The sequence below is a fragment of the Pantherophis guttatus genome, chromosome 1 (genome assembly GCF_059756535.1).
Source record: "Pantherophis guttatus breed Tessera chromosome 1, ASM5975653v1, whole genome shotgun sequence".
Taxonomy (NCBI): Eukaryota; Metazoa; Chordata; class Lepidosauria; order Squamata; family Colubridae; genus Pantherophis; species Pantherophis guttatus.
Genome location: NC_142063.1, coordinates 338,033,860 through 338,057,843, shown reverse-complemented (window position 1 = coordinate 338,057,843; position 23,984 = coordinate 338,033,860). Strand labels below are relative to the sequence as shown.

General features: G+C 41.8%; 1 protein-coding gene across 6 annotated transcripts in view; it reads right to left on the bottom strand.

Moving 5' to 3' along the window:
- Positions 1–23,984, bottom strand: part of NF1 (neurofibromin 1) — a 233,596-nt gene that overhangs the window by 151,793 nt on the left and 57,819 nt on the right. For 3 of the 6 annotated variants that reach the window (XM_060693204.2, XM_060693205.2, XM_060693208.2), the window contains 9 exons: positions 22,845–22,967; positions 22,076–22,159; positions 20,697–20,813; positions 19,579–19,760; positions 19,276–19,487; positions 17,150–17,311; positions 15,975–16,078; positions 14,302–14,437; positions 3,904–3,966 (listed from right to left, as the gene is read on the bottom strand). In XM_060693204.2, coding sequence (XP_060549187.2) covers positions 3,904–3,966; positions 14,302–14,437; positions 15,975–16,078; positions 17,150–17,311; positions 19,276–19,487; positions 19,579–19,760; positions 20,697–20,813; positions 22,076–22,159; positions 22,845–22,967 — 1,183 coding nt within the window. The remainder of the gene's footprint in view (positions 1–3,903; positions 3,967–14,301; positions 14,438–15,974; positions 16,079–17,149; positions 17,312–19,275; positions 19,488–19,578; positions 19,761–20,696; positions 20,814–22,075; positions 22,160–22,844; positions 22,968–23,984) is intronic. The other 3 variants (XM_060693206.2, XM_060693207.2, XM_087889706.1) reach the window with 1 other exon arrangement.

The window sequence follows — 23,984 nt, the reverse complement described above, 5'->3', positions numbered from 1 at the left end:
TCACTTGCACAGCGACTCTGAGTGGCTTACATGAGAGAAGGACGAGGAGGGAAGGGGAAAGGATCAGAATAAATATATTCAAATGATTTTCTTTCGTCCTGAATCCTTCTGGGACACTTTGGGTCTCAAAAGAGCCATTTCCAATCAAAGGTGATTTGGAAAGGGATAAACGACCTTCAAGCTTAAAAGCTTGCTACTCTCTTAGGCAGAGGTCTTCAAACTTGGCAGCTGTAAAACTCGTGGACTTCAACTCCCAGAATGCTATGCTGGCTGGAGAATTCTGGGAGCTGAAGTCCACAAAGCTGCCAAGTTTGAAGACCTCTGCTCTTAGGACAGGATTCTGGTTTTGGATCTTAGCTTCTAGGAGTCCCTGTAGGTAAGTAATCAGGATCAAAGCCCACCCCATTCCCATTCCCATTCCCATTACAGGTCTCCGGATCTGCTACACATCCTAACAAGATGAAGAATTCTTATGCAAAAAACAGACTTTATGCAAAGATTGGATAGCCCATGTTAGTTGCAATTTGTGCAAAGAATGGAGAGTCCGCATTAGTTGCAATTTCAGCGCATACAAAGAAGTTCCTGCATTACTATCCATCACTGCCTTTCTTCCCATGCCCAAAGACGAGGTGGCACCCACTTTCTGTATAATCTCCTATCCAAAGACCGGCCGGACTGAGAATTCTCCAAATCTAATAAAAAGTGTAGAATTAGCTTTGCTAATTCAGAGAACAGGTAAACTCAGTAACTCAACAGAATTCCAAACACTTATCCAAAGGCTTGGGGATTGCAAAAGATGGGTTTGATGCTAGGGAGCAGCACTTTGTTTTGACAAAAGGGTCTACAAATATGGACTTCTAAGCAGTGGTGAAATCCAATTTTTTTTTACTACCAGTTCTGTGGGCATGGCTTGGTGTGGCTTGGTGGGCATGGCAGGGGAAGGATACTGCAAAATCTCCATTCCCACCCCACTCTGGGGCCAGCCAGAGGTGGTATTTGCCGGTTCTCCGAACTACTCAAAATTTCCGCTACCGGTTTTCCAGAACTTGTCAGAACCTGCTGGATTTCACCCCTGCTTCTAAGGGGACTGGCATGTTTCAGCAAGTGGGCCACAACCTGACAATTCAGGGTTATAGAAGATGGCCCACACTATAAAAATTGACCTAGAAGTCAAAAGGCAAATTGTGGACCTTGCTGAACCCGGAGAACATTTGGGCAAGCAAGCAGCATGAGCTAAATAGGCAACATACTTTTTTCCTATCTTGACTGACTGAACAGGAAGAACCACAGAGAGAAAATAAATCAACACACTCAGAATCCATGATACTAATGAGGACCTACCAGAGGTGGCATTGAAGGACCTCCTCCATACAAAGAATCCAGATGGCCATGTGGTTGCCCCCGCCCCCCCCCCACTCCTCAAAAGCCAAAGTCTTGTTGGATCTTCCATATCATCACTCATCTATGGAGATTCTCCGTCATCCAGGTCATGGTTGTCCCAAAGGCTTTTTCAAAAAGGTGCTTTTTCAAAAGGCAACTGGGACTTTGTTTTTCCTCGAAGAAGTCTCGCTTCTCACCCAAGAAGCTTCTTCAGTTCAGAAATGAAAAAGGTTCTTGGATGGGAAGCAAAACGTCTTTGAGGAAAAACCAAAGAAAATCCAGTTGGCTTTTGAAGAAGCATCTTTGGGACATATCATCATTCAAATCTCATCAGATACCAGACTTTTAAGAGAGAGAGAGAGAGACAGAAATGGAGGAAGCTGACAATACTCTTATTGATGCCATGGACCTACCCCAAAGAGAAGAAGGGAGACCCTTTCATCCCCCAAAGAGAATGGTACATAATCAATAAATCTCCTTAGGTCAAAACTGCACAAGCAAGGCACTCTAAACCAGGGGTCTCCAACCTTGGCAACTTTAAGACAAAGCTGGCTGAGGAATTCTGGGAGTTGAAGTCCACAGGTCTTAAATTGCCAAGGTTGGAGACCCCTGCTCTAAACTCTCAGACCATCTGCATATATTCAATGCATATGTAGCCAGACGTTTAATCTTATTAAGCAATAGAAAGTCATAAAGGAGTACAAAATGCATTTTTTTAAAATGCAGGAAACAATTTCAGCATTTTGCTTAGCAACCTCTCTAAAAAAAAATCCAGGCAAAGCAAACCAGCACCTTTGCAAAGATCCCAGACCACTTCTCTTTGCCTGACCAAGGAAAGAAAGTCAGAAAGTAGTAACTAAGAAAGTAACTAAGTTAGAAAGTAACTTTCTTAGTTACTCCATTTAGCAACCGTGTTCCCTACTCCACCTCCAAACAGATGCAGAAAAAAAAAAATAGGTAGCCCTCGACTTACAACCGTTCGTTTAGCAACCGTTCGAGGTTACGACAGCACTAAACAAAGTGACTTGCAACTGGTCCTCGTACTTACTACAACTGTTGTAGCATCCCCACAGGCACGTGAACAAAATTTGGGTGCTTGGCAACCAGCATCTATTTATAAATGGTTGTGGCATCCCGGTGTGTGTGTGTGTGTGTTACGTGATCGGCATTTGCGACTCTCCCACCCAGCTTCCAACAAGCAAATTCAATGGGGGAAGCCAGATTCACTCAACGACCTCATGATTTATTTAACAACCGCACCGATTCGCTTAACAACCAGGGCAAAAAAAAAGATCATAAAATTGGGCACGGCTCACTTAACAACTACCTTGCTTAGCAATGGAAATTCTGGTCCCAGTTGTGGTCGTAAGTCGAGGACTAACTATAACCGACAGTCATGCTTTTATTACTGCGGTGTTTACTCCCCTCACTCCTTTCCAGTTTTGAAAATTGGTTCCATTAGAAAAGATGAACTTCGAAACATGCACTAACTGTGCACCCACACGGCCCTTGTAACAACAATGAGGTCCTCTTTATCTGACACACACTTCAAAATCAACACTCCCCTCCCTCACTTGCTGCTGCTCACATTTTGATAAGAAAACCCCTGTGGTTTCCTGAGCGGCTTCTTCAATGCCATCAAGGGAAAAACGAAAGGATACCGAGATCTCTTTAGGATAGATCTAGACCAGTGATTGCTAACCTTTTTGCCGTCACGTGCCAAAAGCAGGGGAAGCGGGGGGGGGGGGGTCGCAGGTGCCCACATCCATAATTCAATGCGCCCTGCCCTCCCATGCATGCGCACATGACACCCCCCCCATTCTTCTCCTTGCTTTTGGCACGCAATGGCCTGGTGGGCCTGGTAGGCCCATTTTTTCCCCTCCCCAGGCTCCAGAGGCTTTCTAGGAGCCTGGGGAGGACAAAAACAGCCTTCCCCATCCCTCCGGAGGCCTTCTGGACGCCAGAAATAGCCAGTTTCCCAACTTCCGGTGGGACTGGAAGGCCTGAAAATCAATTGGCTGGTGCGCGCATGCGCGCTGGAGCTGAGCTAGGGTAACACTCGCGTGCCCACCAATATGGCTCCGCATGCCACTTGTGGCACCCGTGCCATAGGTTCGCCATCACGGATCTAGACAGTCCAACTAATACAAAGGCAACCACACTCCTTGTCTTTAATTTCAGAATTTCCCGTTTAGTTCCTTAACATTGCAATGGTTGGCAAAGAGGGTTATCGGAAAGCTGTTGCAGAGCGGCAGAGATTTCCTTCTGAAGGAAAAGAAGAAGAGAGGCACATTCAGATTTTTGTGGGGTTTTTTTTTTAAAACAAGCATCACTTCAACTGAGTGTTAATTCAATTTAAAAAGCGTCTTTAGTGCCAGAATTAGTAGAATGATTTGACAATGAGTGTCAAAGGAGGTTGGAAGGCAAAGAGTTTTGGGAACGAAGAGCAAAAGCAGAAAGTGGGGAAGAGGGTGTTTGTGTGCTTTGAAAGAAATGGCTTAATAAAACTTCTCCAAAACTTACTGCTTTTTTGTTTTCCTTTTTTTCTTTTACGGTAGCTTTATTCAGGAGAGAGTGGCAAGTTGCCTACAGAACAGAGATGAGCACAAACAAGTCACAGCACCAACTACATACAGCAAAAAGAAAAAATGTTGTTCTGTACATGAAATCACACAATCAAATGTAACGGAATGAAACAACAACAAAAAATGAAGTGTGTACACTAGCACTTGATGGAATTTCTATTTCATGTTGGTGACCAACATCTAGTCCAGTGTTTCTCAACCTTGGTAGCTTAAAGATGGGTGGACTTCAACTCCCAGAATCCCCCAGCCAGCAGCGCTGGCTGGGGGATTCTGGGAGTTGAAGTCCACCCATCTTCAAGCTTCCAAGGTTGAGAAACACTGATCTAGTCACAAGTAGTAAGCAAGCATATGTTGTTCCAATCATTTCTACTATTTCTGGCTAGGTTAAAAGTAGTTTCAAAAAGAGCATTTGCTAATGAGGCACTTAAAAGATCTGAACTGTTCCGAATACGTTCCAGCAAAAAATTTAAATATATTCTTCCCCCCAAAAAAAAGCATTTCCAGCCTAACAATGATCGGTGACAACATTTAATTCCGTCTCTTGTGGATTTATGGACTTTCAAACCAATTTATAGATTTCTGTTTTTCATTTTACAAACTCATGATGAAGTGGTCTCTCCTCCAAAGAGAAATCTTAATACAGGTAGTCCTCGATTTTACAACAGTTCGTTTAGTGACCCTTCAACGGCACTAAAAAAGTGAGTTATGGCCGTTTTTCGCACTTACGGCCACTGCAGCATCCTCATGATCATGTGATCAAAATTCAGATGCTTGGCAACTGACTCATAATTATGATGGCTGCAGCGTCCCGCGGTCACTGTGATCCCCTTCTGATAAGCCAAGCCAATGAGGAAGCCAGATTCACTTAACAACCCTCTTCCTAACTTAACAACTGCAGTGATTCACTTAACAAATGTGGCAAGAAAGGGCGTAAAATGGGGCAAAGTTTATTTAACAAATGTTTTGGTTAGCAACATAAATTTTGGGTTCAATTGTGGCCGTAAATCCAGGACTACCTGTAAAGGCTAATGTCTCCAAATTGCAAAGGCTTGTGAAGGTGCTACTTCTCTTCTATCCATCTACACAAAATCGTGCGCAGCAGGCTTTGGCAAGCTATCTCAAATGGTGTGTGGCCCAAGAGTTATGGTTCTGCAGTGTCTTTTACTGAAACATCTGCTGAGACAGCAGAATAAGCTTGGCTGAGTAATAGACAACAATAAAAAAAGGATGATTACCAAAGTCATTTTCCAACCAGTTACAAAACTGGCTGTCAGCCTAAAGTATTTTCCAAACCTTGAGAGGCATTATTTCAACCCTAATAAAATAAAGCTGCTTCGGTGTATTTTTCATACCATTTCATACATGCAGATTGTACGGTAGAAAGCCAAAAAAAAATGAATGAGGATCCTGTCATAATCTTCAAATATTATAATCTTCATTCCAACATTCAGGCAAGGATTGGGAGATAGACTCATTACAAAAATAAATAAATAAATAAATAAAATCAACCATCAGATGTATTTTTATGATTTGTAGCTTGACTCCCACATCTGTACACTCAGGTCTCATTGAATCTTGTAGATACTGAAATAGGGACTTTTATGGAAATATCTTTGGAAACAAACTGGAAGTTGCAGTTGTACAAAATAACAAAAATGTGCCATGTTTCCCTGAAAATAAGACCCTGTCTTATTTATTTACTTATTTATTTATTGCCACAAAAAAAGGCACCAGGTCTTATTTTGGGGGGATATCATCCACTGACTAACCTCACTTGCGCTCGTCACCCCCGGCCTCCTTTTCACTGTCAGAGGCCTTCAGGAACTTCTTCTTCTGTGGCCGGCAAGGCTTTACAGAGCCGGAGCTTTGTTATCAGCTACAGAGGCCTTCAGGAAAGTCTTGCCAGCCTTGCCGGCTGCAAAAGAAATGGGCCGGGGAGGCAGGTGTCGGTGTGTGCAAGGCCTGGCTACAACTGTCCAAAGTAAGTAGTAGGGCAGCTCCACCACCCCACATCCCCACCGTAGCTTAATTTTTACCCGTGCACTCTGGAATGGGTGGGATCTTAATTAGGGCTTATTTGGGGGGTAGGGCTTCTATTGGGCGCACATGTAAAAATTAAGCTAGGATTTACTTTCAGGATAGATCGTATTTTCGGGGAAACAGGGTAATTCTACGCTGTTAGCTGCTTAGGAAGCCCAACTTAAGTCATCGGTACCTACCTTCAAAGGCCTCAGTTGGCTTAAGGCCCAAGTTCCTTTTTTTGTAGGAACGAATCTGGTTTTCAAAACATGCAGAAGTCATCCTCCCTATCAAAGGTCTGCCAAGAGGAACTAAACACCTATGTTTTCTCTGCCTATAGAATGCACCTCGTTTGACTTTAGAATTTACATTCCTAATTTTAAAGGTGCATTTTTAAATTGAATATTCTGCTTCCGTTTTCAAATGCTGTTAATTGCTCGGAGTGCTTGCTAGAGCCAAAAGGCTGAACTGACTCAATAAAGAAAAATATCAGCTTCAAACCTCTGGCTTTGAGGATCACTCATTCCTTTCAACACACCTGTGTGTTCTCAAGAAGTATCCAGGTCAAAGAACATTTGTTTTATCAATTCATCCTCCACTTAGAACTCAAGGGTAATTTCAAGAGTCCTTAGCACAAGGAGGCAAGGAACAAGTCAACAACATACAAGCTGCTGGATCATTGCCAACATCCATCAACTTTACCATGTGATAAAAAATAAAAAAAACTCTATAATAGGAACTGGCTAGACGTTTTGTTAAGAGTTGTTTATGGTGATTCTCAGTCACCCAGGTCATGGTTGTCCCAAGGGTGCTTTTTCAAAAGGCAAGTGGTCTTTGTTTTTCTTTGAAGACATTTAGCTTCTCATCCTACCAAGAAGCTTCTTCAATTCAGTTTGGTTAGAGTTAGCACATTACTATTTAGTACTATAATTACTATTAGAGTAACTAGCACAAATTACTCCGAATTGGATAGGCTTCCAATCACTGCGCCACCTCGGCTCTATTCTACTAGCTTAAGAACTGCAGTGATTCACAACAACTGTGGCAAGGAAGGTCGTAAAATGGGGCAGAATTCACAACTGTTTCACTTAGCAACAGAAATTTGGGGTTCCATTGAGGTTGTAAATCAAGGATTATCTGTACATCCAGTATGGATGGGGGTAGAGGCAGGGAAAAAGAGGTGACATAATTTAACATCCAAGTACTGTATATCATGCCTCATTCTCTTCCTTTCAGTACTGTGCTCAGAAGAATCATATAATACCATCTGTGTGCCCTCTGAATGAAAGGCAGAGCCCACCTGTGTTTTAAGCCTCTGCTTCTGAACCAAAAACATTACATCCAGCTGTACAGAAAAACTGTAGTTCAAGAAAGAAAACATGGATTTTTGTTTTTATGTATGACAACAGCAGTGAGACTTTTGTACACAGAGGTAGAAAGGCCTACAAAATTGTCTCCTTTGATTAAAGAAAAGACCTTGTCTACCTTGGTAATCTTTTTTGGAACTTTTCTCCACGACACGGAAAGAAAAGAAAGTGTAATTTTGAGGATTTGATGATCAGAACTGTTTAGGATTATAGAAACACTGTGTTTTATGGTTGGTTTTAGAGTAAGAGATTAATGTATTTTATATTTGCTTCTGTACCAGAGAAAATTGGAAGTTTTTTTTTTTAATTGATTTATATGCCGCCCTTCTCCGGAGACTCAGGGTGGCTTACAATGCATTAAGCAATAGCCTTCATACTTTTGTATATTTATACAAAGTCAGCTTATTGCCCCCACAAATTGGCTCCTCAATTTACCTCAAGTTATTCTTTTTCTATTCCCTCCTTTTTTCTGTTCTCTTAATTTTGCTTTTTTTCCCCCCTGAGCTTCTGTAATTCCTATTTTTCAGTTCCTTTATATTTTCTTTTGTTGAAATTTAACAAAGTTTTTTTAAAAAAGGAAAGAAAGGTCTGTAGTTAAGCCTATTATTAGACCTTTCATTTTGTGAGAGGGAAGCGTTTATGAAAAGAAGTGTTCAATTATGCCATGTCCTACTTAGGTGGGATAATCCCATTATCCTATGATCCCCCTGAGCATACTATTTCTGTTTCAGACATATAAAACATTTGGGAGGAACGAACACAGAAGCTCCTGCATCCAGTATAGGAGCTTTTGCTGTGCGCAAAACATTTAGTACACAAAACTAAACCAATAAGAGAGCCTTCTTGTTCCAAGCTGTAAACAGAACTAAACAGAACAATGTGCCGTTTTTTTGGTCCAAAATGGACCATTTTTTCATCAAGTATGAGACAAAATGATGAAAGGAAGAATGTTTGTTCCAAATCGAGAATGTGGGAAATTTCTCTTCTGTACTTTGAACATTTTACATGCTTTAAAGTCCACCTCAGCACGCAGGTTTGACACATTGAACTACAACCCAGGGTCCATCCCACTTTGGTGACTCTTAATAAAACGACTAATTGACAACCAAACAGGGAATTTTCTTGCTGGAAAACCCCCCCCCCCCAAAAAAAAAAAACCCACCACCAAGCAAAGCAAAAACTAGAGGGAAAATTACCTCTGCTATTTTGAAATGCTAAAAAGGCTGTAAAACAAAACCATTATTGAATTTTAAAACAGCCCTTTTCTTTTAAAAAATGGCAGATATAAATTAGCTGCATTCCACCTCCAGTTTGTATTAACCTAATAGTCTTGTCTTAAAGCACACAAACAAAAAAAAAGGAACCAAATAGTTTGACCTCGAAGGGGCACAATGGTTCAGTGGTTAAAGATGCTGAATTCGTCAGCTGGAAAGTGACAGCTCGGGTTCAAGACCTGAGCACCATGTGACAGGGTGAGATCCCAGGACAGCTCCTGCCCATCTAGCAGTTTGAAAGCATGCAAATATGAGTAGATAAATGGGTACCACTTCGGTGGGAAGGTAACAGCATTCCGTGTACTTTTGGGATATAGCAATGTGGGCCGCATGACCATAGAAGTGTCTTCAGACAATGCTGGCTCCCTCGGCTAAGAAGCCAAGATAAGTATCACCCGCCTAGAGTCAGACGTAACTTGACAGGGGAAACCTTTACCTTTAGTTTGACTTCAAACCTGTGGGGAAATGTCAACTGAATCTCTCACCCTAAACAGCTTCCAGGTACAGTATATAAAAGGTTACTAGTCCCAAAGAGTTTACATCCTGCTATTTATGTGCCTCAGTGGTTAAGACGCTGAGCTTGTCGATCAAAAGGTCGGCAGTTCAACAGTTTGAATCTCTAGTGCCGCGTAACAGGGTGAGCTCCCATTACTTGTCCCAGCTTCTGCCAACCTAGCAGTTCGAAAGCTTGTAAAAAATGGAGGACTTCCAGTTGGCGCCGCGGGGATCCAGACGGGGAAATGGCGAGCTCCGCGGAGCTCTGCCAAAACCCCGTCTGCCAAGCTGCCGCCGACAGGTCTTCGGACCTCCCCTGTCTTGAAGGGACAGGGGGACAAGAAGGGACCCCTTGGCCGGCCGAGAGGAACGGGCAGGTTCCTCGGGGGCGGAGGCTTTCCCTTCACGCCGGCAGCACTGGAATGACAGTGATGGCGGCTGTCCCGAAACCGCGGCAACCAGGAACAAAGATCGTGCTGGAGGAGAGGAGGAGAAGCGAGAAGCGCAGAGTGGAGCAGGGAGTTTGAAAGCCAGGTGAGTTCATTTCTGCCCAGGCGAGAACTGCCCGTAAATGCTGGATTACAAAAAGTGTGGCCAGCCTTAACAGCAGCTAAGAAACATCGGGGCAAAAAGAAATGAATGGTGGAGAAAAGACCTGTTGACAGATAGCGTTAATTTCAGACTTTTTGGAAATGATTTTTTTTTTTACAGATTTGGTTTTATTGTTTTATTTTTCTGGCTATTTCTTGTGGCTAAACGAGATTCGATTACGTTTGAGAGAGAGGAAGGAGAAGAGGAAATAAATATGCTTTTAAAAGAAAAGATGGCTGCCAGCTGAAAATGAAAGTGTAAATTCCAGACTACTTGTTACTTGAAAGAGAAACTTCGTTGCTTGTTACTTAAAGTGGATTATTTTGAGAAAAATTTCAAGAGGCTTGACTTTGGACATATAATCTGTGTATTGGAGGATATTGAAGACCAGAAAGAAGAAACTAAGTGAAATAATGAAAACTGATTTATTAAGCGTGGCAACAAGAGAAAAAGGGTGTGGCAATAAAAGAAGAATATGATGATACCATAAATGGAATAGTCAATTCAGAAGTAACTTTATAGAACTTACAATTTAGAGGACATTGAAATGGAAAATAAATATACTCAGATAGATTGGAGAAGGGGCAAAAAATGGAATATAAAGTAACAAGATAACGAAATACTATAGTTTGAATTAAATGGATGTAATGGTGTCTGGGAGTTTGATCTTTGAATAATTTTAGGAGATACCTTTCTTCTTCTCTGGGCTCTCTCTCAATTCTATTTTTTTTTTCCTTTTTCTTTTTTCCTTTTGTCCCTTTCCCCCTCTCTATTTTTTCTAATTCTCTTTTCAATTTCTTTTGTTATATTTCTATTCTCTTTCCTATTTTTATTCTTGTTTTTTTCTTTTGTTTTTATTTTAAGTATTATTATATTGTTACTATTCTCTCTCTTTTTTCACTATTATTTTTATATAAGTTGATTTTATGAATATACAACAATTTGACTTGGAAAAAATGAGTATAAATGATTGAAAATTATGATTTTTGGATGTTTTAATACTTTTTTAAACTTGGAATTTTTAAGCCCTATTTACAGACCTAATAATTTAGAAGAAAATGTTCTCTAAGGTACTGGATATTAAGAAGAATTAATTAGACTTAAAAATTGTAAAAAATTTATTTTAAAGTGATTTAAAATGTTGATATTCACTGGAAATAAATATGGCACAGGAGAAAGCCTAGGAGAGAATAGGAGCTAAGATATTTGTCGATATACTTTCTATTTTTAATCAGTTAAAGACATGGAGGAGAATGGATTTAAAAATGAATATGAGTAATATATTGTGAATTAATTTAAAGTTAAATAATTGAATAAGAGATGTAGAAATGGAGGAAAACATAAAGCTAGACAATAATTAAAATAAAATGTTATGAATTAGTTAAACAAATGAAGTTAGGAGTGGAGGGAAGCATGATTCTGGAGAACAGTAATAGTAAAGCTGTGATCTAGTCTTACAAATAAGGTAGGAGTGGAGGAAAGCATCATAATGGAGAACAGTTAAGGCAAAACTGGTAACCAGTTAAAAATAAAAACAAGAGTTAGGAGTGGAGGAAAGCACGGGTTGGAAAACAACTAAAGTAAAACTGTGAACCAGCCATTAAAGTTAGGAGTGGAGGGAAGCATACACTAGGTAACAGTTAAAGCAAAACTGTGAACTAGCCAAAAAATAAAAAGTTAGGAGTGGAGGAAAATATACCTGGAGAGCAACTGAAATATAGTTGCGAACCAGTTAAAAATAGAGGTTGGAGCGGAGGGAAGCATTGCTGGGAAGCAACTATTTGAGTTGCGAACCAGTTTCATAATAGATTTAAGAGGATTGAAGGAGATAACGTTGGTATGCAGTTAAAATTATACTGTGAACCAGCTCAAATAAGTAAGGTCAGGAGTGGAGGAAAGCATCGCTGGAAAGCAACTGATTAAGTTGCGAACCAGCCAAAAAATAAACTCAGGAGGAAGTGGAGGAGACAATACTGGAGAATAGGTAAGCCAAACTGTGAACCAGTTAAATAGAGATAGAAGTGGCGGAAAACACTGTTGGGAAATAGCTATTATGAATCAGTTAAATATTAGACTTTAAAATAAAGTATTTTGGGAGTGACAAATTTTAGATGGAAATGTTGATTGACTTAGAAATAATTAAGAGAGGAGGGAAATACGCTTTGTCAAGATTATGGATACTAATTGCCATTTAAAAGAGGTACAATATAAACTCGATGTAATGGGTCTTAGAAATGAGGAATATATATGAAATATTGATTGATAAAATGACAAAGATTTGGAATGATGTCTATTTGGAAATAATTGTTTAGAATTTAGGGTGACATAGTGGAATGTTCAAAATCTAAATGTTTAGAATAAGATTTCTTTTTCTCTTTTTTTCTTTTTTTTTTAAAAGAAGTAAATGGATAAAATTTGGAACACAATTGGTTGAGGGAATGTGAGTAATTGTATTTATTTTATATTGGATCAAATCCTTGCTCTAAAAAGATGTATTTTATGTTTCATGTTTTTTTTAAAAAAAAACTTTTCAAAAAAAATGCAAGTAGAAAAATAGGGACCACCTTTGGTGGGAAGGTAACAGCGTTCCGTGCGCCTTTGGCTTTGAGTCATGCCAGCCACATGACCACGGAGATGTCTTTGGACAGCACTGGCTCTTCGGCTTTGAAACGGAGATGAGCACCACCCCCTAGAGTTGGGAACAACTAGCACATATGTACGAGGGGAACCTTTATCTTTACTTTATTTATGTGCCAGCCATATCCCTCTTAATGCAAAAGGATGGGTTCCAGGTGATTCTTCCTGGACTTGGCTTCAAGGAGTGAATGTCTTCCCTGCAAATGGGTGAATGTCTTCACCCAAATATTCAGAAAGACAGTGAGAATAGTTTGTTTTTGAATATATGGGAGATTGTGCCATGCCTGGAAGAAACACTGAGCTGGAGAAAGGAAACCCCTGCTAATATATGGCACACCCCAACATCTACACAAGTTCTTCTTGCTTTCTAAGCATCCTGGAAGATCAGCACAGCTTAGGAAAAGTCTCATCCCTCTGCCTTCCAAAGGGGAGAACAGGAAAGTCTGCTCTTATAGAAACATTTAGGAAGTGGACAAAGGTCCAGCCATTTTTTGAATACATCCGAAATCAGAGCAGCATGAAGGGAAATCCTTGCTCCTTGAGGTTTGGGAACAGTGAGAACTACAGGGAAGACTAAATGTTCTCCACCATCGAATTAGGCTCCAATGTCTCTCCCGAGGAAGCCATGAATCTGACTCATTAGGTCTCAAACATGACAGACAGTAAGTGAGAAGACGGAACACAACCTACATCACTAACATTATAGTGTAGGTCCAACAAGGGGCAGATGATCTGTGGCATCCCACAGTGCTCAACTACAATTTCCATTAATGCTTTGGGCAATATTGTAGGAATTTACATTTAATGATATCTGGGGAAGTTCAGGAATAAGTGGACAGCCTCAGGAGACTTATGCCTGGACTTAAAAAAAACAACAACAAAGCAGAAGAATGATGAGCAATGAATAAGCATTTCTGTTGTGGTCCACCAGCAGCCTGTGGAGCTGGCAGCAGATTCGGACAGTGAGGAGGCTGGGGAGGAACATGGGCCAGTCCTGGAGTCTGGGGAAGGCTCAGACGAGGGCTCTGCGTCAGAGGCAGAGATGGGCCCAGGGCCATCTGGGACTTATACGCGGACTCCGGAGCCTCCAGAGAGGCAGAGGAGCAGGGGGAGCCTGTTCCTAGTGTGCGCATGCGCAGAGCTGCCAGAAGGCAAGAACAGTTAAAACAAAAGGGACGACTTGGGAGTAAGGCTTGGAGATGATTGGCCCCTCCCATAAGACATAAAGGAAGAGCAAAGGCACATGGGCCTTTGCAGGAAGCAACGTTGTGGATGGTGTCTGTACTTTGAAGCTCCGTTTTTGACTCCGTGTTTCCGTGTGGCCTTGCCAAGATAATTGCCAATTAGGTCTTTGGAAGCATGTCAAAGAAGATAAAGGTGGGTGTTTACCAGCCTTATCCGAAAGACTGTGGCAGACTTCTGTTGGACTATTTATAAACTCTTGGTGAGTCAGCACGTGCTGTGAATGAAAGGAATTCACAACCATTAAAATTTAAAAAGGGGGGGGGGAATTTGAGGACTAATTGTGTGCTTTTTACTATATCAGGAAGCCTAGGTCAGAACAATTCCCCTGAGCCAGCTGTTTGTTCTCAAGAGAGTCCTGGATAGGTGAATATAAGTGTCCCAGGGTAATGTTGCAGGGTCGGTCACTGTGATTAGAGGTTGTGTCTTCCGAGCTTTTGGACTTATGCTGGAGCCCATCCTCAGGGAAATTCACCACACAGAGAACAGCCCAGAGCACCCAGAAAAAGTTCCCCGAGGATAAGCTTCAGCATGAGTCCAAAAGCTCGGAAGATAAAATCTCTGATCCCCGTGACCGACCCGGATTGGATCCTGCAGCCCTCGATAGGCTTCCTAAATTTCATTGTCTCCGGTTTATTCTAAAGGTAACAGCAAATTTGCTTAGTCTTTTCCCCCTTTCCAATGTAACAACACCGGAGGACTATTTCATACCTGATAGAGACAGTGGCAAACACTCCGCAGCTGGGGTGGGAACTCGGTGGAAGAGTTGATGATGGCATGGAAGAACTTCTCAGTCATCTGAAGAAGGCTCCGCTGGTTACTGTCGAGGCTTTCACTGGATTCCAACCTGTAAGACAAGCCTGTGATAGCTCTCCCAAGCTCCCTGGCTTCCCTTTTTAAAAAAATGGCTCAGGTGTGTGGCTTCTGCAAGATCCACACTGCAGCCATAGTTCTCTCCTGCTTAGTGCTACAAAGAACAAAGAAGGGAGGGAGACTTGGAATTAGAGTAGAAATTAACAACAGAATTGCCAAGCTGAATTGTCTGGGAGTTGCAATTCCAACACGTTGGATGGTAACTCTATCAGCGATTGCGAACGTTTTGAGCTTGACATGTCAAAAATCCAGAAAATGTCTGCCTTGACTCGGCTGGTGTGTCACACAGGCAAAGATATACACACCCCGGACAAACAAGGCCTCATCAGACCCTCTGAAAGTCACGCAAGTCAGCTCTGCTCTCAGAAGGCCCCTGGAGCCTCCGAAAATCAGGTTAAAATGCTCACATGGCTTTTGGAGGCTTCAGAGGACCCATAGGGACAAGGCCCTCTTGCAGGATTTCCAGCGGGTCCAGAGGCCACAGGTGTCAAAAGTTCACCATCACCAGTCCACCTTCAAGATTCCAACTGGATCATCCATTATCAGAGGATTGAGTCTTCACCATTATCTATTCGTAAACAATCAACTTGTGCTAATTAGGCTGTGCTGAAGCTGAAATGGGCTATTTCTTCTTGCTGCTTGCTGCAAGGAGGTAAATTGCTGGGAGGCAGAGGCCAAAGGGTGGGGGGCAGTGGGTAGGAGGAGCTACATTCGGTGTATAAGAAGCACCCAAATTTTCACCCCCTTTTATGTCGGAAAAAGGTGTGTCTTATACTCCAAAAAATATGGTAGGTAGCAAAAAATTCAACATGGCAGTAAAGGAATAAGTGCATTCCCCACTGCTCCAAGAAAGAGACTGTTTTTCTCCGTTTCTACCCATCCCATCATATACAGGAGAGGAGGCTCCAGGTGTTGATTAGAGAATGTAATCTAGATCAGCCTTTCTCAAACCTGGAACCTTTTAAGATGTGTGGACTTCAACTCCCAGAATTCCCCAGCCAGAGTTCTGAGAGCAGAAGTCCACACATCTCAAAGTTGCTAAGGTTGAAAAACACTGATCCAGACCAGTGTTTCTCAATCTTGATGACTTTAAGGTGTTATGGACTCAACTCCCAGAATACCCCAGCCAGCCATGCTGGCTCAGGTATTCTGGGAGTTGGGAGTCCACAAATCTTAAAGATTGAGAAACGCTATGATAGACAGAATGCTCTTCTCCTAACTCTTATTTTTCCTCACAACAATCCTACGAGACAATCCTGTTGGCCTTTTAAAAAACCCTTAACACCTGGCTGGGCATGGAATTAAAAAAAGTGTTGAAAAAATAGTCTTGAAAGAAAGCTCATGTCTTGCCTCTTTCTGACAAAAATCCAGAGATAAAGACCTTTATTATTCAAACTTCAAAACCAGGGAGAAAAACAAAAAGAGGAGGAAAAATAAGAAAGAGTACAAACTTCGCCCTCCTTCTCCTCTGGCCCGCCCTTCCTCTCCCCATCACTATTCCAAAATCAAACCTTGTAGGGTCCACTTCGAAGCTCACAGGCTGCCATTCTGGGGATGTAATTACAGTTCTTAATAAAGGCTCCAAAAGCTTCTGTAGGTAGGTTGCACCATACACCTGCATGAGAGAGTTTACCCCTGTTCAAATTGGTTTCAGCCGAGAAAAAAAAAGTGTAAGCTCGTTCCCACCTTTAGCTTTTTACTATATCTTGACCATTTTGTTCCTTTTCATACTTTTGTACGTAACATCTGCAAAGCCTCTCTTGTGGAGAGGGGTGGTCAGAGATCTCTTTTTCCTATGCAAGTTTTCAGTAGCATACAGTTTTCCTACTGGCACACAAGGAAAAGAGGCTGATTGGGAAATCCGGCAAGCAGAGCCGAGAACAAAAAGGAAGGGGGATACCCCGAAATCACGAGGTCCAGGGGCAATCCAAAAACTGAAACTGCTGCAGCAAAAAATCTTGACAGCTTATCACTTAGACATTAAAAAAGACAGCATGCCACCCTAAACTGGATTTTTAAAAAGTCTGCCTGCATCCTTAATAACTGTCGGGCTGGGAATTCTGTGTAGTAGTTAAAATCAGCATACAGAATCATTTTACTATGATTTAGTTCAGACAAAGGAGAATCATTTTACTATGATTTCATTCATACAGGAGATCCAAAAGATCTCCTGTATGGAGAATTACTGCAGGGAAAGCGCCTTAGAGAGAGACCACAGCTACGATATAAGGATATTTGCAAGAGGGATCTAAAGGCCTTGGGAATGGACATTAATGACTGGGAAACCTTGACCTCCGATCGTTCAGCTTGGAGGCTAAAGACGCAGCATGGCCTTCTCCAATTCGAAGAGACACTTGTTCGGCAGGCTGAGGCAGTCCCGGAACCAGCGAAATCTGGGGGCTGGGCAGGGGACAGAATGTATCTGCCCTCAGTGTGGAAGGGATTGCCACTCTCGAATTGGCCTTTCTAGTAACACCAGATGCTGTTTTAGGACCTCTTTCCAGAGCACGATACCATAGTCTCTTGAGACTGAAGGTGGCCAATGATTCAGACAACAGTTACAACTTCAAACCTGTATCTCAAGAGGGAAGGCCAATTTTTTCCAAGTCCATCTGGTTTGCTGTGTCTTAACCTTTTGCCCCAAATCACTCTGCACGTCAAAACCAGATTTGAAGGTCAAATGTACCTTAAAGCAGAAAGTCATTATTTTGCTAGCCAGACTGTTTCCCCTGAAGAGCGTCTGCATGGAATCGGCCAGCTCCACTTCTTTAGAAAACATGTTCCAGAGCAGCTGGTAAAGCAAGTGCCTCGAGTCAAAAAGGGTGACGAGGACACGAGCTAGTTCATCCTTCGGGGGGGGGGGGGGGGAAGGAAGAAAAACAGAAAGAGTTTTAAATTAGGTTTTGTTCTTGATTCGCTGAATAAGCCACAGTTGGATGGGTTCGTGCAGCATTCAAAACTACAAGCCAATACAGTTAACAAGACTGGAATTACAATTACAATATATCCTTGTTTAATGCCCATTCACTTAGCAACCACCTGAAGCTCCGATAGTCCTTGCCAGAGCTACTTATTATTGTTTTCGAAGTTCCGATGGCCAGGCAGACACACTCTGCAGCCAGAGGATCCCACTTGGGGTGCTTGGCAACCAGCTTGCATTTATGGCCATTTGCAGTATTCTGCAGTCACCCAAAGGTGCTTTCTCAAGAGGGAACTGGACTTTCTTGTTTCTCCTTTGAAGACATTTCGCTTCTCATCCAAGAAGCTTCTTCAGCTCTTGAAAAAGCACCTGGATGACTGAGAATCTCCATAGACATTCTGCAGTCACATGACCAGAATTTTCAACCTTTTTTTGCAGGTTTCCAGCATTTACTTCTGGTTTCCGGCAGAAAACAGCCGTTGGAAAAATGGGTTCACTGAGGTGTTTGCGTAACAACTGTAGGGTTCACTTAATACCAGCCGCAAAAAAATAAAAAATAAAATCGGAGGTAGTTCTGCAGTGAACCAATTAACGAATGTCACAAGTGACAAGTTACAACCATAATTCTCGGGTCAATTACAGCTATAAGTCAAGGACTACTCTAATAAAAACAGCGTATAACTCATTTCAGAATGAGCTGAAATATATCCATTCAGGTAAAGTTCTTTTTAATCTGTCTCTTAAAATAAAACTTTGCAGATATTCCTTTTATTAAGTTGTTAAGAAACAAAAAGCCTCTGTCATTGGAATGTAGACCTCCTGAAACAAGGGTGTCAAACTCAAGGCCTGTGAGCTGGATCCGGCCCACGGGCACTTAGATCTGGCCTGCGGGGCTGGCCTGAAACAGAAAAGAACTGGTGCCTCTGCTAGTGAAAATGGAGCTTGAAAAGGGGGGGGGCTCCATTTTCACTGGGAGAGGGCTGCAGGCGGCCAGCCAGGCCGAAAATGGGGCAGGGGGGCGGCGCATGGCTAAAACTAAACTAAAAACAAAACAAAAGGAGAAATGTTTTCCCTTTTGTATTTGAGCATGCAAGAAGGGACAGAAAAGAAGAAAGGGAAAGAGGAAAGACAAAGAAGGAAAGATGTGAAGAGAGCAAGGAAAAAAATAAGGAAAGGGAAAGAGGAAGAAAGGAAAATGAAGAGGGAAGGAAAACGAAGAGAAGGAAGGAAGGAAGGAAGGAAGGAAGGAAGGAAGGAAGGAAGGAAGGAAGGAAGGAAGGAAGGAAGGAAGGAAGGAAAGTTATAATGAGAGTGAGGGAGGGTCTCAGGGAAGTCCTGCCTTAGCACTTGGCCACCACAGGTGCCGACACCATGGCCATACCCCCGCCCACACCCCTGCCCAGCCTCCGAGGTCAAACACAACCCTGATGTGGCCCTCAATCATATTGAGTTTGACACCCCTGTCCCGGTGGTGGGATTCAAATTTTTTTACTACCGGTTCTGTGGGCGTGGCTCGGTTGGCGTGGTATGGCTTGGTGGGCATGGCAGGGGAAGGATACTGTAAAATCTCCATTCCCTCCCCACTCCAGGGGAAGGATACTGCAAAATCCCCATTTCCTCCCGATCAGCTGGGACTCGGGAGGCAGAGAATAGATGGGGGCGGGGCAAGTCAGAGGTGGTATTTACTGGTTCTCTGAACCACTCAAAATTTCCGCTACCGGTTCTCCAGAACTGGTCAGAACCTGCTGAAATCCACCTCTGCCCTGTCCTAAAGGAATCCTTTTCGTCTCCCTTTTGCCAGTCCCCGTTGTGTATAACACAATTGTAACTCACATTCAACATTCACCAATTTAAAGCCATAAAGGAGCCACCGACAGTGAGATTCATCTTACCCACTGGGAACAAGGCACCACGTTTGCCAAGGCCATAGCAATGGGCAATTCTCCCTGGTCACCCATCATGGTGACCAACTCCACCAATCTCTCAAACCGATCCGCCAGCACAGTTTCCGCCAGGGTGTCGAACTCAGTGCCCTGCTGCAGAATTTTGGTGAGGACCTCCATGAACGTAGCTCTCGTCTGGAGATCTTTGTGATATCCTAACCCTAGAAACCAACAACAAAAGACGGAGAGTTTGAGTACAGTTTTGCATTTCCAAAGTCCACAAAGTAAAGGAGAAGGCTCATTCATTTTTACCTATAGAGTGCATAAGGCCACTATCCACGTTTGCGTTGAGCAAGTTTGACATAGCCAGAACGGTGCAGTGCCGCAAGGAAGCCAACCTTCGAGACATCCCACGTTTCCGCCCGCCTGTTTGTGCACTCTCATCTTCCACTTCACTGCAGTCATTAAGGAGGTTCATAAACAGGGTGAAGTACCTAAATGTATATTTTTTTAAAAAAAGGTTTGCATCGCTCTTGGAAGATCTTCTCATAGTCAATAAAAGTGGTAACCTCAAACATTTTATTAGCAAAATAGATGCCTTTCTACATGACATAGTCAGCGTTCAGACATGCATCCCCAAGTTCATTTGCAGGATATCTACTCTTACAGTGGATATAAAAAAAAGTCTAGCTTTTTATTGTTATTTTTCTTATTCTTCAGTTCTTCTTGGACGAGAAGTGAAATGTTTTCAAAGAAAACACCAAGAAAGTCCAAGTGCCTTTTGGAAAAAGGACCTTTGGGATAACCATGACTAGACTGAGAATCTCCACAGTCATTTCTTTTCTTTCTTTTCTTTTTTTATTATCACTGTGTTTCCCCAAAAATAAGACCCTGTCTTATATTTTTTTTTGAACCCTGAAATAAGTGCTTGGTCTTATTGCCATGTGCTCAAAAGCCCGATTGGGCTTATTATCAGGGGATGTCTTATTTTGATGGAAACAAGGTATTATAAAAAGTTTTTTATTAAATAAACATTAAAAGCATTGGACACAGTGTGACCATCCCGGTTTTGTCATTTCCATACATATTTTTAACGTAACAACAAATATAATTGCTACTTGTCATACATTGCTATTTTGGTCTTATAACCATATCCCTTGTCCTCATTTATATTTTTATCTAAGAAGAAGAAAAGAATTTCAGTTTGTTTTTCAACTGAATTGTGGAGCTTATACCTTATATGGGTGGAAAAAATTCTGGAGTGATTTATCTTGGCCTAATTTTTTTACATCTCAAAAAACTGGCATTTTAACAGGGGTGTGTAGACCATATAGCCACTGTATACTTTCATGCCCAGGCAATGCTTATTGACCAAGGAGAACAGAAGTTTAGCTATTTCAATCTATGAAGTGCTAAAAATAGGCCTTTACTTGAGAAATAACTGGGATTTAGCTTCCATCAATTCAACTCCATCTCCTTCTTCTGGTTGAAGTGGAAGCCCGGCCAGAAGAGAGACAACAGCTTCCATGCTTGCCTGGTCCAAGTCTCTGAACAGTAAAACAATGAATGAAACGAATCAATGGAAAGTGCATTTTTCACATAATTTTCACATGGGGTCCGAAGCAACCAAGAGTCTTAAAATTGCTTTTCTTAAGCTGAGAGGTAGGGGCCTGGTCAAAGTCACATGCAGACCAGTGGTGAAATCCAAATTTTTTTACTCCCGGTTCTGTGGGCGTGGCTTGGTGGGCATGGGGTGGCTTGGTGGGCGTGGCTTGGTAGGTGTGGCAAGGGAAGAATACTGCAAAATCTCCATTCCCATCCAACTCTGGGGCCAGCCAGAGGTGATATTTGCCGGTTCTCCAAACTACTTAAAATTTCCGCTACCAATTCTCCAAACTGCTCAAAATTTCCACTACTGGTTCTCCAGAACCTGTCAGAACCTGCTGGATTTCACCCCTGATGCAGACCTTCCATAGCTGAGGCTGGACTTGTACTTGAGTTTCTGCTTTTCTAAACCAACACTTTCACCACTACCTAACTTTTGGAATGAGAGGAAGGAACTGACCTAAAGTTAGCATGGATTCCATGCCTAAGACAGGACTAGAACCTGGATCTTCCCAGGGTCCAATACCTGAACCTTACATCATACTGGTTCTTGAGAGAGAAGGATGGCCTGAAGCACCAGTACACACCTCACCAGCAAGATCTTGTAGATGAGGAGGACTAGAACCAGGACTTCCCCATTTCTACTCCTACACTTTTAGCAGTAAATCAGACTGTCTCTTCGTCTGAGAATGACTGCCCCAAAATGACTCATGGAAGTTCTGTGGGTGAAGGTAAAAGGACTAGAATCAGAGTCTTTCACTTTTAGTCCAAATACACCAAACTGGCTCTTTTCAACATAAACACAATGAACTCAATGTGCACTTGCATTCATTTGGAGCATTCTACCTCAAGACTGAATTCAGTGGTGAAATCCAAATTTTTTTACTACTGGTTCTGTGGGTGTGGTTTGGTGGGCTTGGTGGGCGTGGCAGGGGAAGGATACTACAAAATCTCCATTCCCACCCCACTCCTGGGGGAAGGATACTGCAAAATCTCCATTCCCACCCCAGTCTGGGGCCAGCCAGAGGTAGTATTTGCCGGTTCTCCGAACTACTCAACATTTCTGCTATCGGTTCTCCAGAATCTGTCAGAACCTGCTGGATTTCACCGCTGACTGAATTCCATTTGTTATTAATCAACCGCCCTATAAATTATTTTTAACAATTTGCTGCATAGATAGTGTAGGTGACATGGCTAATTTTACCTTGTCAGACATTTCACATCCTCATCTGTAGCCTGGTTGGATGTTCCCATAACCCAGTCGGTCAAATATTCCACCATCTTGTTCCTGGAGTTCAGAATTACAGAGCAAAATGTATAGAAACAACATCTGACAAAATCCAAATTAAAGAGACTATGTGGAATATTTTCCAAATGCTAGACAAAATGCTATCTTGGAAATCTTACATTGATCCCTCCCGCGCCACAGAATCAATACAATTCCATCATTTTCTCTTACAGCAACCATGCCGATTTTCTGCCACTAGCTAAATAAGTTATTAGTAGCCATCACATCATAAAACCGTCAGGCAGCATTATCTAGCCAACTTTGGCTAACATGAAAAAGCTGAGGTGGTTTGCGACTCTCTAGTGCATAGATGGTAGCCACTAGAAAATCTTGCAGATCTTGTAGGTGAGTATGGGAACCCGAAGTAAAATGCCGGTGAAAATATTAGAAGTTGAGTTTCATCTGAAGGAGACTTTATTTTTATTTATTAAAATATGTTTCTGAATTGTTACTTCTGGGACTTATGCTCCTCTTTCTCTTAAATTCCAAGAATGCTATTGTTTTCACTTTCTTCTCTCTCCTAAATTTATTTACTATCTGCCCACTAAATTTGTTTGCATGCCCTCAACCATCACTATTCCAAAATCAAACCTTGTAGGCTCCACTTCAATGCTAACAGGCTGCCATTCTGGAGATGTAATTATAGTTCTTAATAAAGGCTCCAAAAGCTTCAATCAAATCTCACCTGAATTTCATTTCTTGGCAGAAGGACAGATCATCTCGCCTCTCCATCATTACCTTCACAAGTTGACAGAGTTTGGTTTTGATCTGAATTGCATGCACCAGATTCCCGAGGACACGCACGTACCTGTGAGATGATATGAGATAAGGCCTCTCAATTAATGAAGCTTCTGAAAACTACCAACATCCTCTGAGCATCTTCTCCAAAGCCATCACAGGCCAAGAATGAGAAGATTGGGATTTTTCCTAATAAATCAGAATTCCCATGCTGATACCTGGGTTGGACTACGCAATTGCAGTGGAATCTGATGCTGGATTGCAGGAAGGAGGGAGTCTTTCCCAAAAACCCGTAAAAGACAAATCAGCCTTGAGTTCCTGGTATGCAGATAGAAGTTGAGAAGGGATCCTTCCTAAACCTTTCATAGGCTTTATCTGATTGTTATGCAGATTGTGCTTTAATCTGGCAAGATTCCTGTCTATGGGTGAACAGCAATAAAGAAACTACTCTGAGCAATTCATGGTGTCATTCTTGGTTCCTTGTGCCTGATGGCTATCTGGAGATTATGAAGGTTGAAATTCAACCTATCCACAGGACATCCAGTTTCAATGCATGGATAGATTTTATCTGTTGAAGTAAGCCATCATAACCATGACTGAAAATATATGAATGTTATAAAACAAACAAACAAACAAAACCTTTCAATGGTTCCTCTTATCCAAGAAATAACAATGGTATCTTCAGTTATGAGTTAACTTTTTAAAAAAGAAATGGTTGCATATTTGAAAGGATTGCTGCCAAAATTTCCAGATGTTTTTAGGATTTTAATTTTGAGGAGTTTCCTTTCCTCCCAATTGTTCTTTTTTTTTTTTACTGCAAAGCCTTTGACAGATTTTTACCAATAGAAATCACACGAGAATAAAGATACAAAAAGGGAAATAAAAATAAAATAAATAAAAACCTTATAAACAAACATTTAAGGACTTTTTTTGGGGGGGTAACAGTGATGATTTTTCAAACACGTAAATTAAGCATAGAAAAGATCTTTGTTTCACTTCTCAATCTGGAGGGGCTCCACAAAACAGATTCAGGGAAAACATACCTATAATCCGTCGGTTATAAGTTACCTATCCTTTCTCTTAGATA